We start from the raw sequence: 17,450 nt of genomic DNA on the forward strand, positions 1-17,450 counted from the left end.
TTCTGTAATAGAATGTGATGTAGTCTGAAATCCACCTAGACAACTTAACGTTTTCTGACCTGCACTGTCTATAGGAAAGAAAGCAAAAAATGCATTGTCTTTTTTAAACACCTGTACTGAATTATCACTTGTTACATAGGCACATTTACATTTATAGAGAAGCAATCAACTATATTAACAAGTTCATGTTTGCAAATATTATACTTCACACACACACACACACACACACATATATATATATATATATATATGTATATATATATATATATATATATATATATAACCTAAGCAACATTACATAAATTATTCAATTCCTTCCTTTTTTAACAAGAAACATTTTTATTAAAGCAGCACTTACGCCATACGCAGTCATACATTTATATAAATAAAAACAATCCACACCGACAATACTAGTTGCAAGCATTTTACATCACAAACCATACTGATACACTCCCAGTTGCAAACATTATGTATCACTTATATTCTCCCCAATCATTTTCAGTCAAACGTTACATAGCTCATTTAAGTGCTGCCTTCTTTTAAACCTCATTCCTCCCCTGTATGTATTGTTCCCACAATTCTCATTTTTTTTATATGCAGTTTGCTCCTACCCTTTTATAAATATCTCAATTCCAGTTGGTTTATCTTTACTATATTCACTACTTCTAGTATAGTTTGTTTAGATTTTGATTTCCATTTTTTAGTAATTGCTTTTTTGGCAGCCACCATAATTAGACACAGCAAGGCCTTACCATGTTTAGGCAATTCCAATTCTGTATCATAACTCAGAAAAATCTCCATCATCACACTAATCTGCCCATCCAACATCTCCAACAGTGTATCCCACAGGGAATCCTTAAATTCAGCCACACTGCACTCCCAGAAAATATGTTCCCAGTTACCTTATTCTTCCGTGTCACACCTGCAACATTTGCTATCTACCTGAGGAAACATTCTCTGGAGTCTACTTGGGGTATAAAAATATCTGTGTAAACATTTCCATGCAAAAATCCTAAATCTTCTAGATTTTTTTGTATAGTTGAGAGACATACATATATCTTCCCATTGTTTCTTTTTGAATTGCTTATCCAGTCTCTCTTCCTAATCCTTTCTAACTTCCTCTGATTGATTCTTATAATTATCATGCAATATTTTATGTGCCCTACTAACTATTCCTTTTTTAATGACAACTTGTGTTCTAGATTCTACTAAAATCTCTACCAGTCTTTCATTTAGAACTCCTCTGTTGCTTTCTCTTTGCCTTCCCTATCAAGGATTGATATCAGAGAATAGGCAATCTTTAACCTACAGTCCAAATAAATTCTTAGCTTATTCCCATTCTGTTGTCTTTCTCTATCTAGTTACTTGTTTCCAATACCATGATTCCTTCAACATTTTTCTCCAGTAAGTTCCATCTCCCTCTTGTCTAGTGCCTATATCCATAATTGCAGTCATCCCTATTGGCAGAATTTGCATTTGTATTCCTTACTATGGATATTGAATCCCTTTTTACGAGCATTCCAAATGCATGGGGAATTGATAAAGTAAGAGAGTTCCTTAACACAGATAGGAAGCTTACACCAAATAAGATTTTGTGAGTCTGTAGCCTATTAGAGATTATACTTGAAAATAATGTTGTTACTTTCCAAGATGAGTTCTTTCTACAGATGAATGGCGTAGCAATGGGCACGTCATGTGCCAACAGCTACGCCAATCTATCATTAGTAAGATGGGAAGAAGAGTATGTTTTATCGATCTTGAATCCCTGTTATGATTGTATCCTTTGGTATGTACGTTTCGTGGATGATTTTATTTTATGGAGAGGACATGGTTCCAATATCAGTAATTTTGTAGATAATTTCAAAAAATCTGTACTATGTAAATATTCTTTTACTTTTTCTGACACCTCCATTGACTTTCTAGATGTAAGTGTAACTAAAACTAATTTAAAACAGCTGAAAACTAGTATCTACTACAAACCTACCAGGACCAATGCCTGTCTTCATAAATCTAGCATGCACCCGAGACACATTTCTAGAAATGTTCTCAAAGGACAAGTTTTTAGAACTTTACGCCTACATACATAACAATGATGAAGAGGCTGCAGGGGCACTGGATAAATTACACAGTGAATTTGAGCAAAGAGGCTACTCAAGTTCAGAAATCATGAATGTGATAACAGAGGCATGGAAAGTTAGATCAACAAGATGTAAGCCTTACATGAGCTCTCAAACTGATATGAGAACGTCTGGCAATAGAGACATTGATAGGAATACGTTTGGAGTAGTTTTTCGATTTGCAAGTGATATCAGTAAGTATACAGATATCATTAAGAAGAACTGGCACTTAGTACAGGAAATACCAGACCTTGTCCCCATGATCAGTGACACACCAAGTTTTAGTTTTAAGAACAACGTGTCATTGAAGCAACATCTTTGTAATAAAGAACGCCAACCCCATAAAAAAAATCTCTCCAACAGACAAGGCACTTTTCCATGCAGGAATTGTGCAGCCTGTCAGTACATTTATATTAAAAATGAGTATATTCATCCGATGAAACATTTTAGGTTATATACTAAGAAATACTATGATTGTAAGAGTACAGATGTTATTTATTTTAGTTTTTGTCAAGCATGTCATGGCTATTACGTAGGAAAAACAAACGGAACTTTTAAAGATAGAATATTAGAACATGCAAGGGATATACGAAATTTGAAACAATCTAATGCCCTAGCAAATCATATTTTAAATACAAACAGTACTCACTGCTTCAAATTTTTGGTTTTACAACAAGTATTAAGGACAAATAGAGGTGGAGACATAGAAAATTATACGGAAGAGTTAGAACAGAAATGGATTATCAAGCTGAATGCAGATAGATATCCGGGCTTGAATGGTTGTACTTCACTAGTCCCTTGCCTTAAAGCAAGACGTCTTAAACATTAATTTCTAGGTTTTAATGTGGTACTATGGTTCATCAAGCTTTTGTATTTACTTATATATATATTTAAGATTTTATATAGGACATTTTTATATTATATATATTTTTTATACTTTTACATATATTATGGTCAATAATGATGGTTTTTATAGAGAGAAATGTACTTTAAGGTTGGTTTTAAATACATAGTTTGCACAAGCTTGTACTAATAGTTTTAATTGTTAAATTATTTGACTGTATTGCTTTAAATAGTTGAAACCACACTGATTGCTTAAGTATTTAACCAAGCATGGTCTGCATTAACATTGTCTAATGAAGCAACACTGAGTTGTGAAAGCGCTCACCTACTGTTCTTCTCTAAATAAAGTTACTGTGGATAGTTTCAGTGTGTAACTTTGGTGCCTCATTCTATTCTTATTGTTGCAGTTTTTGGCACCTTAGTGTACCTGTAGCCGTTTGAGATTTGTTTTTCCTATTGGCAGAATCTCCTTTCTGCATCCCTGTGTTGTTTTAGTTCTTAGGATACTTTCTGCTGCTTATATAATATTCTGTATGATTATTATTCTCCTTAGAGGCCTGCATCCAAAATCCCAGTCTCTCCTTGTTTCCTGAGTTTCACCCCTGTTTCATCATCATCCCTTTCCACTTTGAATTATAGTTTTCTGCTTATGCTATGTATAGGAGCTTTAACTGTGTAGCTCTGAAATACCCTTTAAAATCGGGTAAACCCAGTCCACTCTGTTCTACAGGAAGAATCAGCTTATCCCACTTGACTCTTGCCATCTTCCCTTCTGAATAGTCCTTCAAGTATGTATTAATTGCTATCCACAATAACTTCTCTGTTTGATAAAAATATGCCTGACCTGTGTATAAGACGAAAAACATTTTAACTGCTTGTATCTTACTTTCCATGTCCATATAACAAAGCTTTCATTTTCTTAGTTTTTGTATTCTTTTGTTTAGTTTCTTCCCACATATCCTTAGCTGCCACACCAGAATCATTTTAATCCATACTCCTAAATACTTCATTTTATCACGTCCCCATAAATAATGAATATTGCTGAACCATTTTTTATGTGGGTACATAATTTTACCACTATTGCCTTTGTTTTAGTTTCATTAATTTTGTATCCTGAAAAGATGTGCAACTATCTCAAAATGTTCACAATTGTAATGTCTCTTTCTGGTTTTGTCAGGTATAAAATATCTGCAAATTGAGCCAGCTTTTCTTGACTAAAATACTAATTATATCCTGAATTTCTGACTCCCTTATTTTCTTAGCCAGTGGTTCTAAATATAGTGGAAATAAAGGGGAAAGAGGACACCCCTGCCTGGTTCCTCTGCTCAAGCAGAAATTTTCAGAGAGGACCCTACCCATTTTAATTTTCGCCTCCAAATGCATTGTCTTTTTTAATATCTTTAGTTTTGTCTAGATAAAATCTTAGTTTATAGTGTACATTCAGACAGCTTAACTGATTTTACCTACTGCTGGAGTTCTGTGGAAAAAATATAGGTAGATTGGTAGACTGCTTAAAGTTAATTTCTTTGGCTGCTTTGGGCATAGGTACTCACTATATTTATGAAATAAAATATGTCAATGTTTTGAAGAAAGCTTAATGTTCTGCACCCTTCTGGATGATGCAACTGCTACTAGAAAAAGGGACTCCCAAGGCAGGTGTTTAAGATCAGCTTTAGCTGTTTGTGCAAAAGGACACAGCTTTACTGTTTTTCATTATGAAATTCAGATCCCAAGGGAGGGGCATTTTCCTTGTGGGGTGGTCTTAAATAAAACACACTGCTTAAGAATGGCTTGCAAGCCTTTAAGGAAGCCAGGAAAGAATGAAAACGTTGGAAATAATGTGATTGGCTGCTAAATGTACATTGACAGTGGAATAGCTAGAACCTTGATTTAAAATATGTGCTCAAAACTGCTGGAATTTTGAAGATAAGGAACCAATATCTTTGCAAGTGTCTAGTAGCAAATATTTTGTCCATTTATGTCTGTAAACTTTTCTGGGAGTGGGCTTTTGTGCAGCTGTGAGGTTCTAGACAAACTGGAAAGCAAGTCCCCTGGCCTTCACTGGAACTGGAGATACCATGCAGTTTGCATGACAGACTGAAAATCATGCTTACTAGAAGGGGGGAGAGATCCTTAACAGATCTCAGGAGAAAAAGTTTTCTAGGCCCCTAGCAAGGGAAGAAGCCATACCTGTTAAAACCAAAATGGGGCTATGGGAATGATTCTGGTTTGGCACTGTTTAACTTTCTGTAAAAAATCCATTATAAGAGGAATGGAGGAAAGTTTAATGAAATCCCTGAGGCCACTTCTGCACCAGAAAATTTCCAGGAAGTCTGCCTTTTGGAGGACCTAGGAAAATAAACTGGTGTATTTGGCATTGTTGGGAACGCAAAGACATTGCAGAACAGCTTTTCAGAGCAGCAGAAGGTGACATCCTTGACTGAGAGATCACTCATGAGGCATCACTAAACATCTGTTGAGCCTCCTGAATTGGCTTGACCTGGAATGTGCATTGCTATAAGAAAACAATGAGTTGATGTGGGGTGTTCACATCACTTTATGGCCTCTTGGCACAGGGAGTAGGAGTGGGAGCCCCCCCATTTTCCAGTGTCATTGATTTATCAGGTAGCACACTCATCTTTGATTCTGGAAGATCAGAAGACTGTGGGTTCTGTTCCCATACCAAGTGGATGTATTAATTTTCCATTACCGGCAGTGTTGTGCAGCATATGGGGAAGACTGTACTCTTGAACATGTCATGCCTTGAATGAGTTTTTTGTAGCTCAGACGGATGTAGAAAGATCCCACTGCACTTATCAAAAAGAGTAGGAGAATTTCCCATGTACACTGACCAAATATCCCCTAGCCACTATGAATACAAGCTCGGCTCTCTCCTGAAAATATACCACAGGTTTAGTAAGACTACACCAGCTAACAAAACATGCATATATACATAAAAAATGCCAAGCCACTGTCATGCTTTCACACTGGATGGCAAATGCACTCTGATGAAGAAGGTCCTGTAGATTCTGCAGCATAAGGAGGACAGGCCTCATCTCATGTTTATTGCTGTGGAAAGAGGCCTCTTCCTGTAATGACGTCAGTTGTATCCTTGACCCTAAGCATTACCCCCCCCCCACACACACACACACACCTGCAGATGTGTCAGTGGTGAGTCACACATTGGGGGATAAAGGGGCTGTCTGTGGAAGGCACCATAGCAGATACTGATAGCATACCTCAGAAGCTCAAACCAGATGGGACATTGGGTCAGCATTCTGAGACCTCTGAACCTTGACTGTCCATTGAAAAACCCTTATGTGACACCTGGTAAATGGAACAAAAATTTTCACTGCCGTGAGACCCAGAATCTTGAGTCAGGAGGCAGCAGTCACTGTATGAGCAGTTACTTGAATGCAAATGCTGGACTGAAGCTCCAAAACTGTGCCTGATGGAAGGCTTGCAATACAAGTTTTATTCACTGTTTCCAGGGGCTAAAGCGGTTGTAGATAGACCCTTGCCTTTATTGAAGGACTTGTTTGTCAAAGCTGCTAGGAACCATTCATCCAGATAAGGAAAAAATGTTGCTTCTTTCAGTCTCAGATGAACAGCAACAGCTGCCAAACATTTTGAAAATACCCTAAGGGCTTTGTTGACACCAAACCAGTGGGCAGTGAGGTGGTAATGATTGGCCCCCACCTGGAAATGTAGGGATGTTCTGGATGCTTTGGCTATCTTTAAGTGTATTTAAGCAACCTGAAGTTCCAGAGATGCATCCATTTTACATTTCCTAAGAAAGGAATAATTTGTTTTACCATGACCATCTGGAATCTTATCATTTTACATATGAAATAGCCTGGTTAGGTCTGATATGGGCCTGAAGTGCTTTGTTTTCTTTGGAGCCAAAAAGATTCTTAAAAAGACTGCAGACCCTCTCTGGTCTGGTGAGACTTCTCAGATGGCTGTTTTTGTTAGTAAGCTTTGAACCTATAACCTGGTTGCTGCCTTTTGATGGGATGAGACATCTGGAAGGGGCTGGGAGATGGACCTTAAAGGAAATATAAATAATGTGGACTCTGGATACCCTGTCCTTGTGATAACTGTCACAATTGAGGATTGTGCTGGGAGATTTGACACCAACCCCCCTCCCTTAGGATAATCAAACAAATCTTGCAGTTGACCACCAGAGGGTGAGGGAGAAAACTGCAAAATCTGTCATTTTTGTAGTCCATCTCTGCCTCTAGGTCAGCTCTTGATCTTGAAATATCAGAGGCTGCAATGGTTTCTATCAGAGTGTTGCTCAAATGGGAGCAGTTGGCCCTTTTTGAACCACAAGTTTCATGCAGTTTTCTGGGAATAAGAAAAAGCTTTTTGAGGATTGGAAAACTTCTCTTTAACAGCTGCAAGGACTTTCCCATCTTGTTTGCTCTTGCATCAGAAGCCCCAAAACATAGTGAAAGATGTCTTGAAGTGCAGTGTACAGTATTTGACTCTGACACGATGCTAGCTAGTGATGCCTGACCTGTCTGCATGGATTGCCTTATCTACTGTGTTACTTAGCAGTCACAAGAAGATGTTATTAGCTACAGCTGCCACCCAGGTGTCTAATGTGCATAGTAGGTTCCTGTGTAAAAACTGTGTGTCTCAAGTTTCTCTATGCCAGATCAAGCTGCAAGACAGGTCAAATGTATTAGTTAACTGAAAGCTCACACAAAGAAACCAAAGCTGTCACCCAAGGCTCCATATTAGAGGAATGGACTGCTGTACTCAATTTTGATGGCTCTTTCTTTAGGATAGCAGCTATGATAGCACAGTCATGTAAGAGGGCCTTACTGTAGCAATCACGGTCCTTGGAAAACTAGAGGATATTTTGTGCAGTCGTATAGGGATAGTTTCTATCACATCTGTTTCTTGCCAAACAATTCTGTATGACCAGCATCACCATGTGATTGGCAGGGGAAACCACCTGGGAAGTAGGCTAAGCAGACTGGGAAGCTTCCTGCAATATCTGTTCTTTAAGAGACAGCAACTCTGTTGTTCTTGCCCCCGCCAACTTTTTAAGTCTAAAATCTCCCTAGATGTGAGGTAGTTATGAGAGATAATGAGGAAGCTTCTCCTCCTAGAGCAATATCTAGGGTTGGGGACTTTGTAGAGGAGCCCAGGTGGTTCTATTTGCACTTCCTTTTCATGGGACACTCAGGCAGTTTTCCTCCCTTCTGAACCACTGAAACAAAGATAACAGGGCCAAGGTAAAATATTGAGGAATGTCCAGGGCTGGAGCAGATGTAAATTCCAGCATCAAAGGAAAATCTGTCAAACAAGTTGTTTGCTTCTGCAATGTTTCCAAACATTTGGTCCTCAATGTTTAGGGTCCAGACAAAAAAAAAAAAAATACCTAAAACTGAAACAGATTCTGCCCGAAGGATGTCACCACTGACTCTGTCCAAACAGACCTTTGTGCAGAAGCTGACATCAGCTTGGTGGATGGGTTTTGAACTGGAAACTTGGACACCAAAGTGGCTGACACCAACATCAGCCCTGAGAGCATTGACAATGAGGTCTGCATCAACCACTGACATCAAATCTACTGTATGTAGTGACCCTCAGCATTGAGAAACTCAGTACCAGAGTCACTGGCATGGAAAGGCATATCAGTGCCAAAGACAAGGATAGACTCAAACTGATGGCAAATCTATAGACTCTGATACATGTGTTGCTGAGATCAGGCTTGGGGAAGGAGCAACAGAGGAAGAAGACTGGGGGAAACCTCTCTTGTCACCCTGGAAAAAGAGGGGGATGAAAGAACACTTAGCACAATTTCTGGTTTACCATTGCCTTCAGCATTTTGTCCCAGTGAGGTATCAGGAGGAGTGCAATTATATAGCCAAAGATGGTCTGGATTCCAGTACCTTAAATGCTCCTTTTCAGTGGGGAAAAACAACGGACTCTTTCTAAGAGCTTAGTTTTTAACTACCATGACTTTTAACTGAAAACACTTGCTGATTGAGTATTGCTACTACTATTTTTCTCATCAACATCATCTGGAGAAAAAGCATCTATCTTGGGGACTTTAACAGCGGTGGAAGTACTTTCGTGTTACAGTATAGGAATCATCAGCCTTCCTTTTCTCTCTGTCCATTAGAACTTGTAGCAGATTTAGTAGATGGCAATCCTCCAGGTATCATTTTTTTTCCTTTAAAGTTCTGAAAACAAATTTGTCAGATATCACAACTAGCAATCCAAATGCACTTTACCAAGCCCTACCACAAATAAAGCATGGTTGTCTAGAGGAGGGATTTTATGTCCATGTTTATCATGTTTTCTAAATCCTGAAACCTTTTCCTTATCCGTATGTAACTCCAAAAACAACTGTAGACACTAGGTGCAGCTAGCCAAAAACCAAAGCAAAAACTACTTTATAGCTCATTAGATAAATGTATCACTTAACCACAGACAAAATAGAAACCTGATAAGAGTGAGGAGAAAACAGCCTAAATTGTACACTTAACTGACATAGAAAATAGCATATTGGAAAGGTCTAACCTAAAAGAAGTATCTAATTCAAAGAAATTTGAAAAAAAAATGTAAAATAATGCTACCGACTTCGCTGAAACAAAAAAGACAGACTGTCAATCTAATGAGAAGGGAGCTGTGGTGCATTATGAGAGGTATGATGGAGTATTTTTGTGTGTGATCGAATAACAAAGGTGCCAACTGACTGCTACCTGTGGCATTCCAGTCCTGCTGTTACAGTGAGCGGTACTGGGTCATGTAAGACCTGCTGTTTTTCTTTGTAATTTTTGTTCCTTGCCTATAGTCAACCTTATTCATGTGCCTTCCCTTTCTGGTTTCCCATTCCCCACTCAGCCTGAACTGTTTACACCCTGGACTGAGACCTTATAACAAGGATGACTATGCATATTTATGGGGTGACAGATAGAAAGGAGAGCAAGGCATCCTGGTAGTGACATCCTTGCAGTAGGGCATATTATTTCAATAGGCCTACCCTTTCCCCACCATCAGTGTCAATACTCAAGTGACATCAGTCCTGTTGGGCATGCACTTGCTACCACACTTATTAGCCTACTTTGACCATCCATACGCAATGCCTGTTGTTCACAGTCCTGTGTAATCAAGGCCTCTGGACTCCTTCTAGAGATTGCTAGGCAGCAGCCATACAGATACACACACACACACACACACACACACACACACACACACACACACACACACACACACACACACACACACACACACACACACACACACACACACACACACACACACACACACACACACACACACACAGCATTTTCCCAAGAGACAAATGGCCATTATTAGTCAATCCTCACCCATTATTCTGGCCCCCAATTTACTAGTCACAGCAAAGTCACCAGCACTGTGGATTGTAACTCTGTCTACATCAGCAAGCTGAAAGCTCTTCAGAGATGTACTCTTGATAAGTGATAGCTTTACACAGTCATACTTTCCAAAATTGGTATGTAAAGTTTTTAACCTTTTAACCATTTATATAAGTGTCAGCTGAGGAAAGCTTATTTAATGTTTCTTTTTGCTTGGTAAATATCTAGTTTCTTAGTCTTGCACCTTTTAATATATCTTTGTACTGTATCTGGAAAATAAAAGGTACTCTTTGCACCATTCTTGATAATCATTCATTAAAACAAATATTGTGCTTAAGAATGTTGCCACTGAATGTATGCAGATGTTCACAAGCTGTTGAGAAAATTAATGTGTACATTTGCACTGCTGTCGTCAACAGTATGTCTTAATGCTGTATGGTAGAGTGTTTATGGAAACAACATTATTCTGTGTTGCAGATTGCTTTCAGTGGGTGAGTGTTGGAAGTCTGGTGATATCCATACTGCACTTTCCTGTCTTCCACAATGGGTGACCTTTTTCTCATTGTGGAATATTACCTTAGACATCTGAAAAAGCAGAAGAAATGCCTTTATTATATTTTATGAAATAAAGTATACTTCAGATGCACACAGTGATGCACGGACTAGTTGAAGGACTATGGGGAAGCACTGTGTGATTATATGAGCAGCATTCTGCAGCCATCTTCCAATGCATGCTAGCTGACTGCTAGATAAATGCAGTTTCTGTCATATGACATCTGTCTGTGGCCTTATGGTAATGTCGTGGATGCAGTTTGACAGATGACTGCCAGATAAATGCAGTTTCTGTGGTATGACATCTGTCTGTGTCCCTGTGGTAATGCAGTAGATGCAGTTTAACAGCTTTAATTGTATGTGTCTACACAGGTGGATTATGTGCAGCTGTCATGGTCAGAAAAAGCACAAGGTAGGCAAAAGTTCAATAAGGAAAAAGGAAAATAAAAGCAAACAAATAAGGATCCATTTTTTCTTCTTGGTAGTGCAATGAGTTGCTTTCTTTGCTCACTTTTTTATGGCATCGAGTTATGCTTAGTTCCTCATTCCTGTTCTAGATGCTGCCTGATTTGCTTTGTAATTAAACCAAAATTAGTATTTTTAAATTTGAAACTTCAAATAAGGCATATTATCTTAGTGTCTGATATGGCTTTCTTATTTATTTATTTATTTATTTATTTATTATTTAATTAATTATCCAGGTCTGTAGAGGACAGTCGAATAGAATGGCTGGAAGAAAAGCACAAACTCCATCAGCGTCTAACAGAAGTGGAGGAGAAGTATAGTCAAGCTAAAGATAAACTTCTCCGTGCAGCCAATGCGCAGAAGAAGGCAAGTCTTTCTTCACCATTCATATTTTTAAAATGACATCAATTCCCATTTGTCTAATTCAGTTTGGAATTTTAAAATAAATGCATATTTTTGAAGTGTGGTAGTGTCTTATAAAATATTAAATGAAGTGGTGCTATAATAATAAAAAAATAATTATTATTATTATGATTATTAATAGAACAATACATCAGTAAGTCCAGATAAAACTGACTTTTTTGTTCCTGTCTACAACTCTCGTAGCAGGCTAAGTAAGTTATCTCCATATCAGAGAATTGGCCATGGCAGTGAGCTTTGCCAGTGGTCTGATCTAGAGAGAAGACTATGAACTGTCACTTTATTGAGCTGACTCCAGGTGGTGACTTCTCATAGAGTAACCTCCAGATTGTATAAAACAGCAGTAAGATAACATGGGCTTTACTACATATCGTGTGAGCTGAAAGCAGATCTACAACACTGTACTTAGGGTTTAAGAGAGGTAGACATCCCTCTAAATTGCTCGGGGGGCATGGATGCTTACATCTCATTTCTAACACCATTGATTCATGTCATTAGAAGTTGAGTTCTTCACTGCACGGCAGTGACATGAGGTATAAAGGTGAAATAAGCACGTGGAATGAATAAGCATATAATAAAATACAGCTACGAGTTTTAAAAAAGCTCACACAGAGGAGTAGGACAGGAAAGATATCAGAAATTATGCACCGAGAAGGTGGAAAAGCAATGAAATGCATATTCTAGTTTGTAGCTAGATAGATGTTTGTGAAATTCAAGATGCACACACATTTAAGAGGGCTAATATTATAGATTATTTAAAATGTAAAGGCTGAAATAATGGTGCAGGTTAACAGAAAAGTACATACAAACAAATGGACATATGTCAGAACCATATTTTAAAAATTGTTTACTGAGATAGCAACAGACCAATGAATTATTCTTCAAACCGTGATTAGGTAGTAGACTGTAAAATCACAGATACATTTCAGGGTTTGGAACAGGCGAAGCAGGGAAAGAGATAACAGTATGAAGGCAAGCTTCTTGTAAAAATATGACCTTTTTAGTTCACCATTTCCATATGCTTAAATTCAATGAAATAACTAATTCATTTACCAAATTATACTTTAGTGTTAGTGTCCCTATTCACCTTTTCTTGCCTATGGAATATTTCAAGAATGTTTCATTTTTTCACAAAATATACCAAGTGTGCTGTAACTATTAGAGAATTTTTCAAAATTAATGATAATGTACTGTTTTGCTCATTCATTCTCTGGTACCCGCTGTATCATATAAAGGAACACAGGGGAGCTAGAATCAATTCTTGCTCTCATTGACCATAAGAGTGAATTAATACTCGACAGGATGACAGTCCCTCACAGGATCTGCATGCCCACACACACACACACGCACACAGGCAAACTGGAGGATCGCCTCTGGAATGTCTTTCTTATGATGACAGAAACTAATGAACCCAGCAAAAACCCATATAAACAAGGAAAGGAAAAGTAACACCAGAGTGCATATGTACCCTTACCCCCACCCCCAAACACACATGGGTCAAAATGGAGAACCATGGACTCTGAGGAAGCAATGCTAATCACTACACCCCTGTGCCACCCTAAGTCAAATTGCAAAATCAACAGCTTTCATTTTTTTTCTGGATCTTTTAACAATCAAGATAGCCCTTAAAGGACTAGTCTGATGTTGTACAACAACAACTAGTCTGATGTGATTATAAATTATCTTTTTCTTCTTTGTTGTTATATTTTGTCTGTATGTGATACTGCAGTTCTAAATGGCAAACATTTTGTGTACGGAATGTTGAGTAGCGTACTGCAGAAAACTGAATCTTCTAGGATAAGAAAGTCTTAACCCCCTTCCATTTGTATCTCTAGACTTTGACTGTAATAGGGTTATTGGGGGTCTTTACTGCTTATATTGGTCTCTAAGATGTAAGTTTCCCTGTAAGATAACTGCTGTTTTATAAATGCATAGTTTTTGTACTGTTACATATATACCTATACTTTACTGCTTCCTGTAATGACTTACAGTTTTTCCTTTGTATGTTAGAAAAGTTTGAAAAAATTAATAAAAATATATTTGATAAAAAAAGAAAGTCTTAACCCCCTTACTACTGACTGTTTTCAGTAGGACTGTCCCAAATTACTGATAGTTTTGGGTTATTTTTGCTGCCTGTATGTAAATGCCTGTAATTCCAAAATGGTTTATCAGGTTTTCATGAAATTTCATCTAAATGATGTTAGAATGATTACTTATAAAAAAGACTTTAGATTATGCAGCTAATCTCAAAAGCAAAACATCAGCCTCATTTTGAATTTTAGTAAATAAAATTGTGATGGCATTTTTATGCCACAATGCATAAAAATAAAGTATACCATTTTTATACAGGAGAAACATATTTTTTTAGGCCTGAAATAACAGTAGTACTATATATTAATTTTATGATAGATTTCTCTGAAGAGAAATGGCAGTCACAGTTTTATTTTAAACTCATTGTTCTTGCAGATGTTGCAGTTTAGTTTCTTACAGGCATTCTAACATACGTTTGACCCTGTCTCCAAATGTCAGTATCTTTATAATGCTTCAAGATATTTTATAATAGAGGGCAGTTGGATGGTAATATTGTGTGTTCTAATTTTTCTTAGGGCAAGCAGATAGCAGAAATTCAGATGTGTATATGTCTGTCATCACACACAAAATGTATATTTTAGCATGACAGAAAATATATTTTTTTTTTCTGAGAAAAGGAGTCTGATTTCATGGGAACACACTAATGATACAATTCAGTTTGAAAAAAAGCATGTTCATCTTTTTCTGTGAAAAGATTGTTAAAAAAAAAAAAAAAAAAAGGAGCAGGCGACTGCAGTCTAGAAGACCATATCACTGAAACCATTTAAACTATTTTTACAGAATTTCTCAGAAAAATATGATCATCATTAGATCACTGCTGCAGTAACCTAAGCTACATGGGACCTATCATGTCAAGGATTAGGTGATTGGACAGCCTCCAAAGCTTTAGGGCACCTTCCATGCATTCCAGTTGCTGTACAGTTCAAAGAGAGTGATATAAAGTCAGTGACAGGGATGCCAGACTCTCAGAACTTTCTTGTCATTGAAGAATACTCTCTTCTGTGGTCTTTAAGTGATTGATAGTTAGCTAATGCTTTTTCAAAGTTGGGCAGGTAGGTATCTCTTTTTATGAGGAAAAGTTTAACTTTTCTGTCTAATTTTGTTGCTCAAGGCTGGAGCTAGTCTTTTGGGTGATTATCATTAAACAGTTTTACCTCAAAACTTATATTTTTGTTCAGGAGGTAAGACTGACTTAACCAGGGCCGACCTTTGGTCAGCTGGTGCCCTAGGCAAAAGGTTTCCACAGTGCCCCCATCCTGGTCTACCTATACCATCCAGATTACTAGAAAAGTGCCCTTGCTAGAGAGACGTCCTAGGCGGTCACCTAGTTGGCCTATGTCTAAGGCCGGCTATGGACTTACCACAGCTCCATTACCCATTTGTCAGACATTTTGTGCTGTAATGATATGCTCATGGGTCACGGCTCCTTGGTTGTTCTCTCCTTGATCTACAAGAAGAGAAGAGTTGTATGGCAGGCTTCAGTCTTGGCCCCAACTTCCTCTTCATCTTGACCACCGATGAGTGATTCTCTTGTGGCCATTTGAGGTTTCTTACACCATCATCAGTTTCTGTATCTCTCTTTCTCCCTATCCCCTCTGGTGTTGCTCCTCTAGAAGCCAGTAAGGACTGAAAGGCAGGAAAGTCTGCTGCAGCTGTTTGGTTGTACCATTCTGGTAAGGAAGAACCACTCTTGTCAGCATCAGAGGAGAGAGGACATTGTTCTTTTGCAAAGTCACATTGAGGAGTTTGATTCCTTGGGAAAGGACTGTTCTTCGGGGTGCCCTTTTTCCTGGGAGGCCTCCCAGAAAAAAGAAACATAAAGTTAGGCATTTTTTCCTCTGCATCCCCAGTAATCTAGAGCAGGCAAGGAAGATTGGCGGGTTCATTTAAAGCCTTTCAGCCATTTATAGGGTTGGATTATTTGCAAGTTTTTATTTTTTCATTGGTTTTTAGATATAATATAGTTAATGTGACAGTCAAATTTTAGTTTGTTGTCGTGATAACCCCCAGACATTTTGTTTGTTTAACCTTGTCTAGAACTGTTTTACTGCTGAGATGTTGATTAACTAAGGTTTGATTAAGTGGATATTGGAAGTAAAGAGCATTAGTTTATTTTTTTAACTATCTGTTATCCATTGGAAGTCAGTGAACCATTTTTACATGTTAGTGAAAGTGAGTTGGGCAAGTTTGTGAAGTCTGTTACCTCAGGAGGCTGAAAAAATTAAGTAAGATCATTGTCAACAGTTGTGACATATTGTTGATAAATATGTTAAATGCAGGGGGTCAAGAATGGACCCTTGTGAAACACCTGACAAATGTTTCAGAGAAGTAGAGAAATCTCTTTCCATTTTACTGATTGATTGCATCCTAAGAAGTCACTTTTTGAACCAGTTTACACGTGAGATGTGCAAGTCTAGGTGTGAGAGCATTTTGAGTAAAATATCATGTGAAGACAGCATTGAGTGCCGTAGAAAAGTCAAGGAAGATTGTAACTGTGAGGAAATTCTGTTTTAGCTGGCAGTTTATGATATTTGAGAAGGTTAGGAGGACAGAGTTTGTATTGTGACTTGGTCAAAACTATGCCATGTGGGAGATAGTAGATAATTTTAGTGAGGAAACTTAATAGTTATATATGTATTCATTTCTCAAGGATCTTACAGATTGGGGATATAATAATTATGGGACTGTAGCTGTAGATGGAGGTATATTGTCCTTTGTGGATGAGGATGATGAAGGCTTCTTTCCATAAAGTAGTAACCCATTGTTTATTTATTGATCTGTTAATTAGTGTAGCTGTTGGGTAAGACGTGGATTCAGTTGTCAGTTGAAGATTCTCAGAAGGGATGCATTCCAGGGCTAGTAAGGCAAGTTTTAATGTGAATAGTAGTTTCTAAATTGAGTTATTGCATATGTGTTGGGATGGTAAAAGGTGTGCAATGTGTTTCTGGGTCTGCATTTGAATAATTAATGGAAGAATTGCTGCCAGTTGTCTTGGATTTTAGGGCATTTGTTAGAAAGGTGTCAGCTAGTTTGAAATTTTCATTCATTGTACATGCTATGATAAGGGTGTCGATTTGCTGTGGTAGGTTATTTTTTTATATTTTTAACTAGGTACACAACCTTAATAATGGAGCTCCTGAAGAGGTTGAGGTTATTTCTATTTATTTCATTATTTTTTTTTTTTTTGGGGGGGGGGGGTCACTTTTAAATCATGTGGTTTACTTTGTTCTGATTGTTCTGTAGTTTTGGAATACTGGTAGGCTGTTTTCTAGACCATCCTGGCTTTGTCACCTTTAATTATCTGTTTAATTTCACTTGTAAGCCAGGGGACAAGATTTCACAATTCCATCTTCAAGAAGTCATCTTTTTAGAGGGATCCAGTCACATGTTTATAAAAAACTGTTAAGTATAGGGCATCAAAACTTATTTTGTCCGATCTGGACAAGATAGCAGTAGTTCTTTGTATTTTATTTTTTCTTCGAAATCAGGTAGATTGGGTGGTGCTCACTAGGTGGTTTGTGGTAGGATTCCAGTGGACTTTGTTTACCCAGTTGCATGTGATAATCCAATCCAGGTGCTTTGCCTTCTTCTTCAGGTATCT

General features: G+C 37.7%; 1 protein-coding gene across 3 annotated transcripts in view; it reads left to right on the forward strand.

Annotated features, from left to right (window-relative positions):
* LOC122815283 (centrosomal protein of 83 kDa-like) overlaps positions 1–17,450 on the forward strand; it is a 1,332,042-nt gene that overhangs the window by 825,862 nt on the left and 488,730 nt on the right. For all 3 annotated transcript variants that reach the window (XM_044087644.1, XM_044087646.1, XM_044087645.1), the window contains exon 10: positions 11,575–11,704. In XM_044087644.1, the coding sequence (XP_043943579.1) occupies positions 11,575–11,704 (130 nt within the window). The remainder of the gene's footprint in view (positions 1–11,574; positions 11,705–17,450) is intronic.

The sequence above is a fragment of the Protopterus annectens genome, chromosome 11.part0, assembly GCF_019279795.1.
Source record: "Protopterus annectens isolate FY-2018-M chromosome 11.part0, PAN1.0, whole genome shotgun sequence".
Classification (NCBI taxonomy): domain Eukaryota; kingdom Metazoa; phylum Chordata; order Ceratodontiformes; family Protopteridae; genus Protopterus; species Protopterus annectens.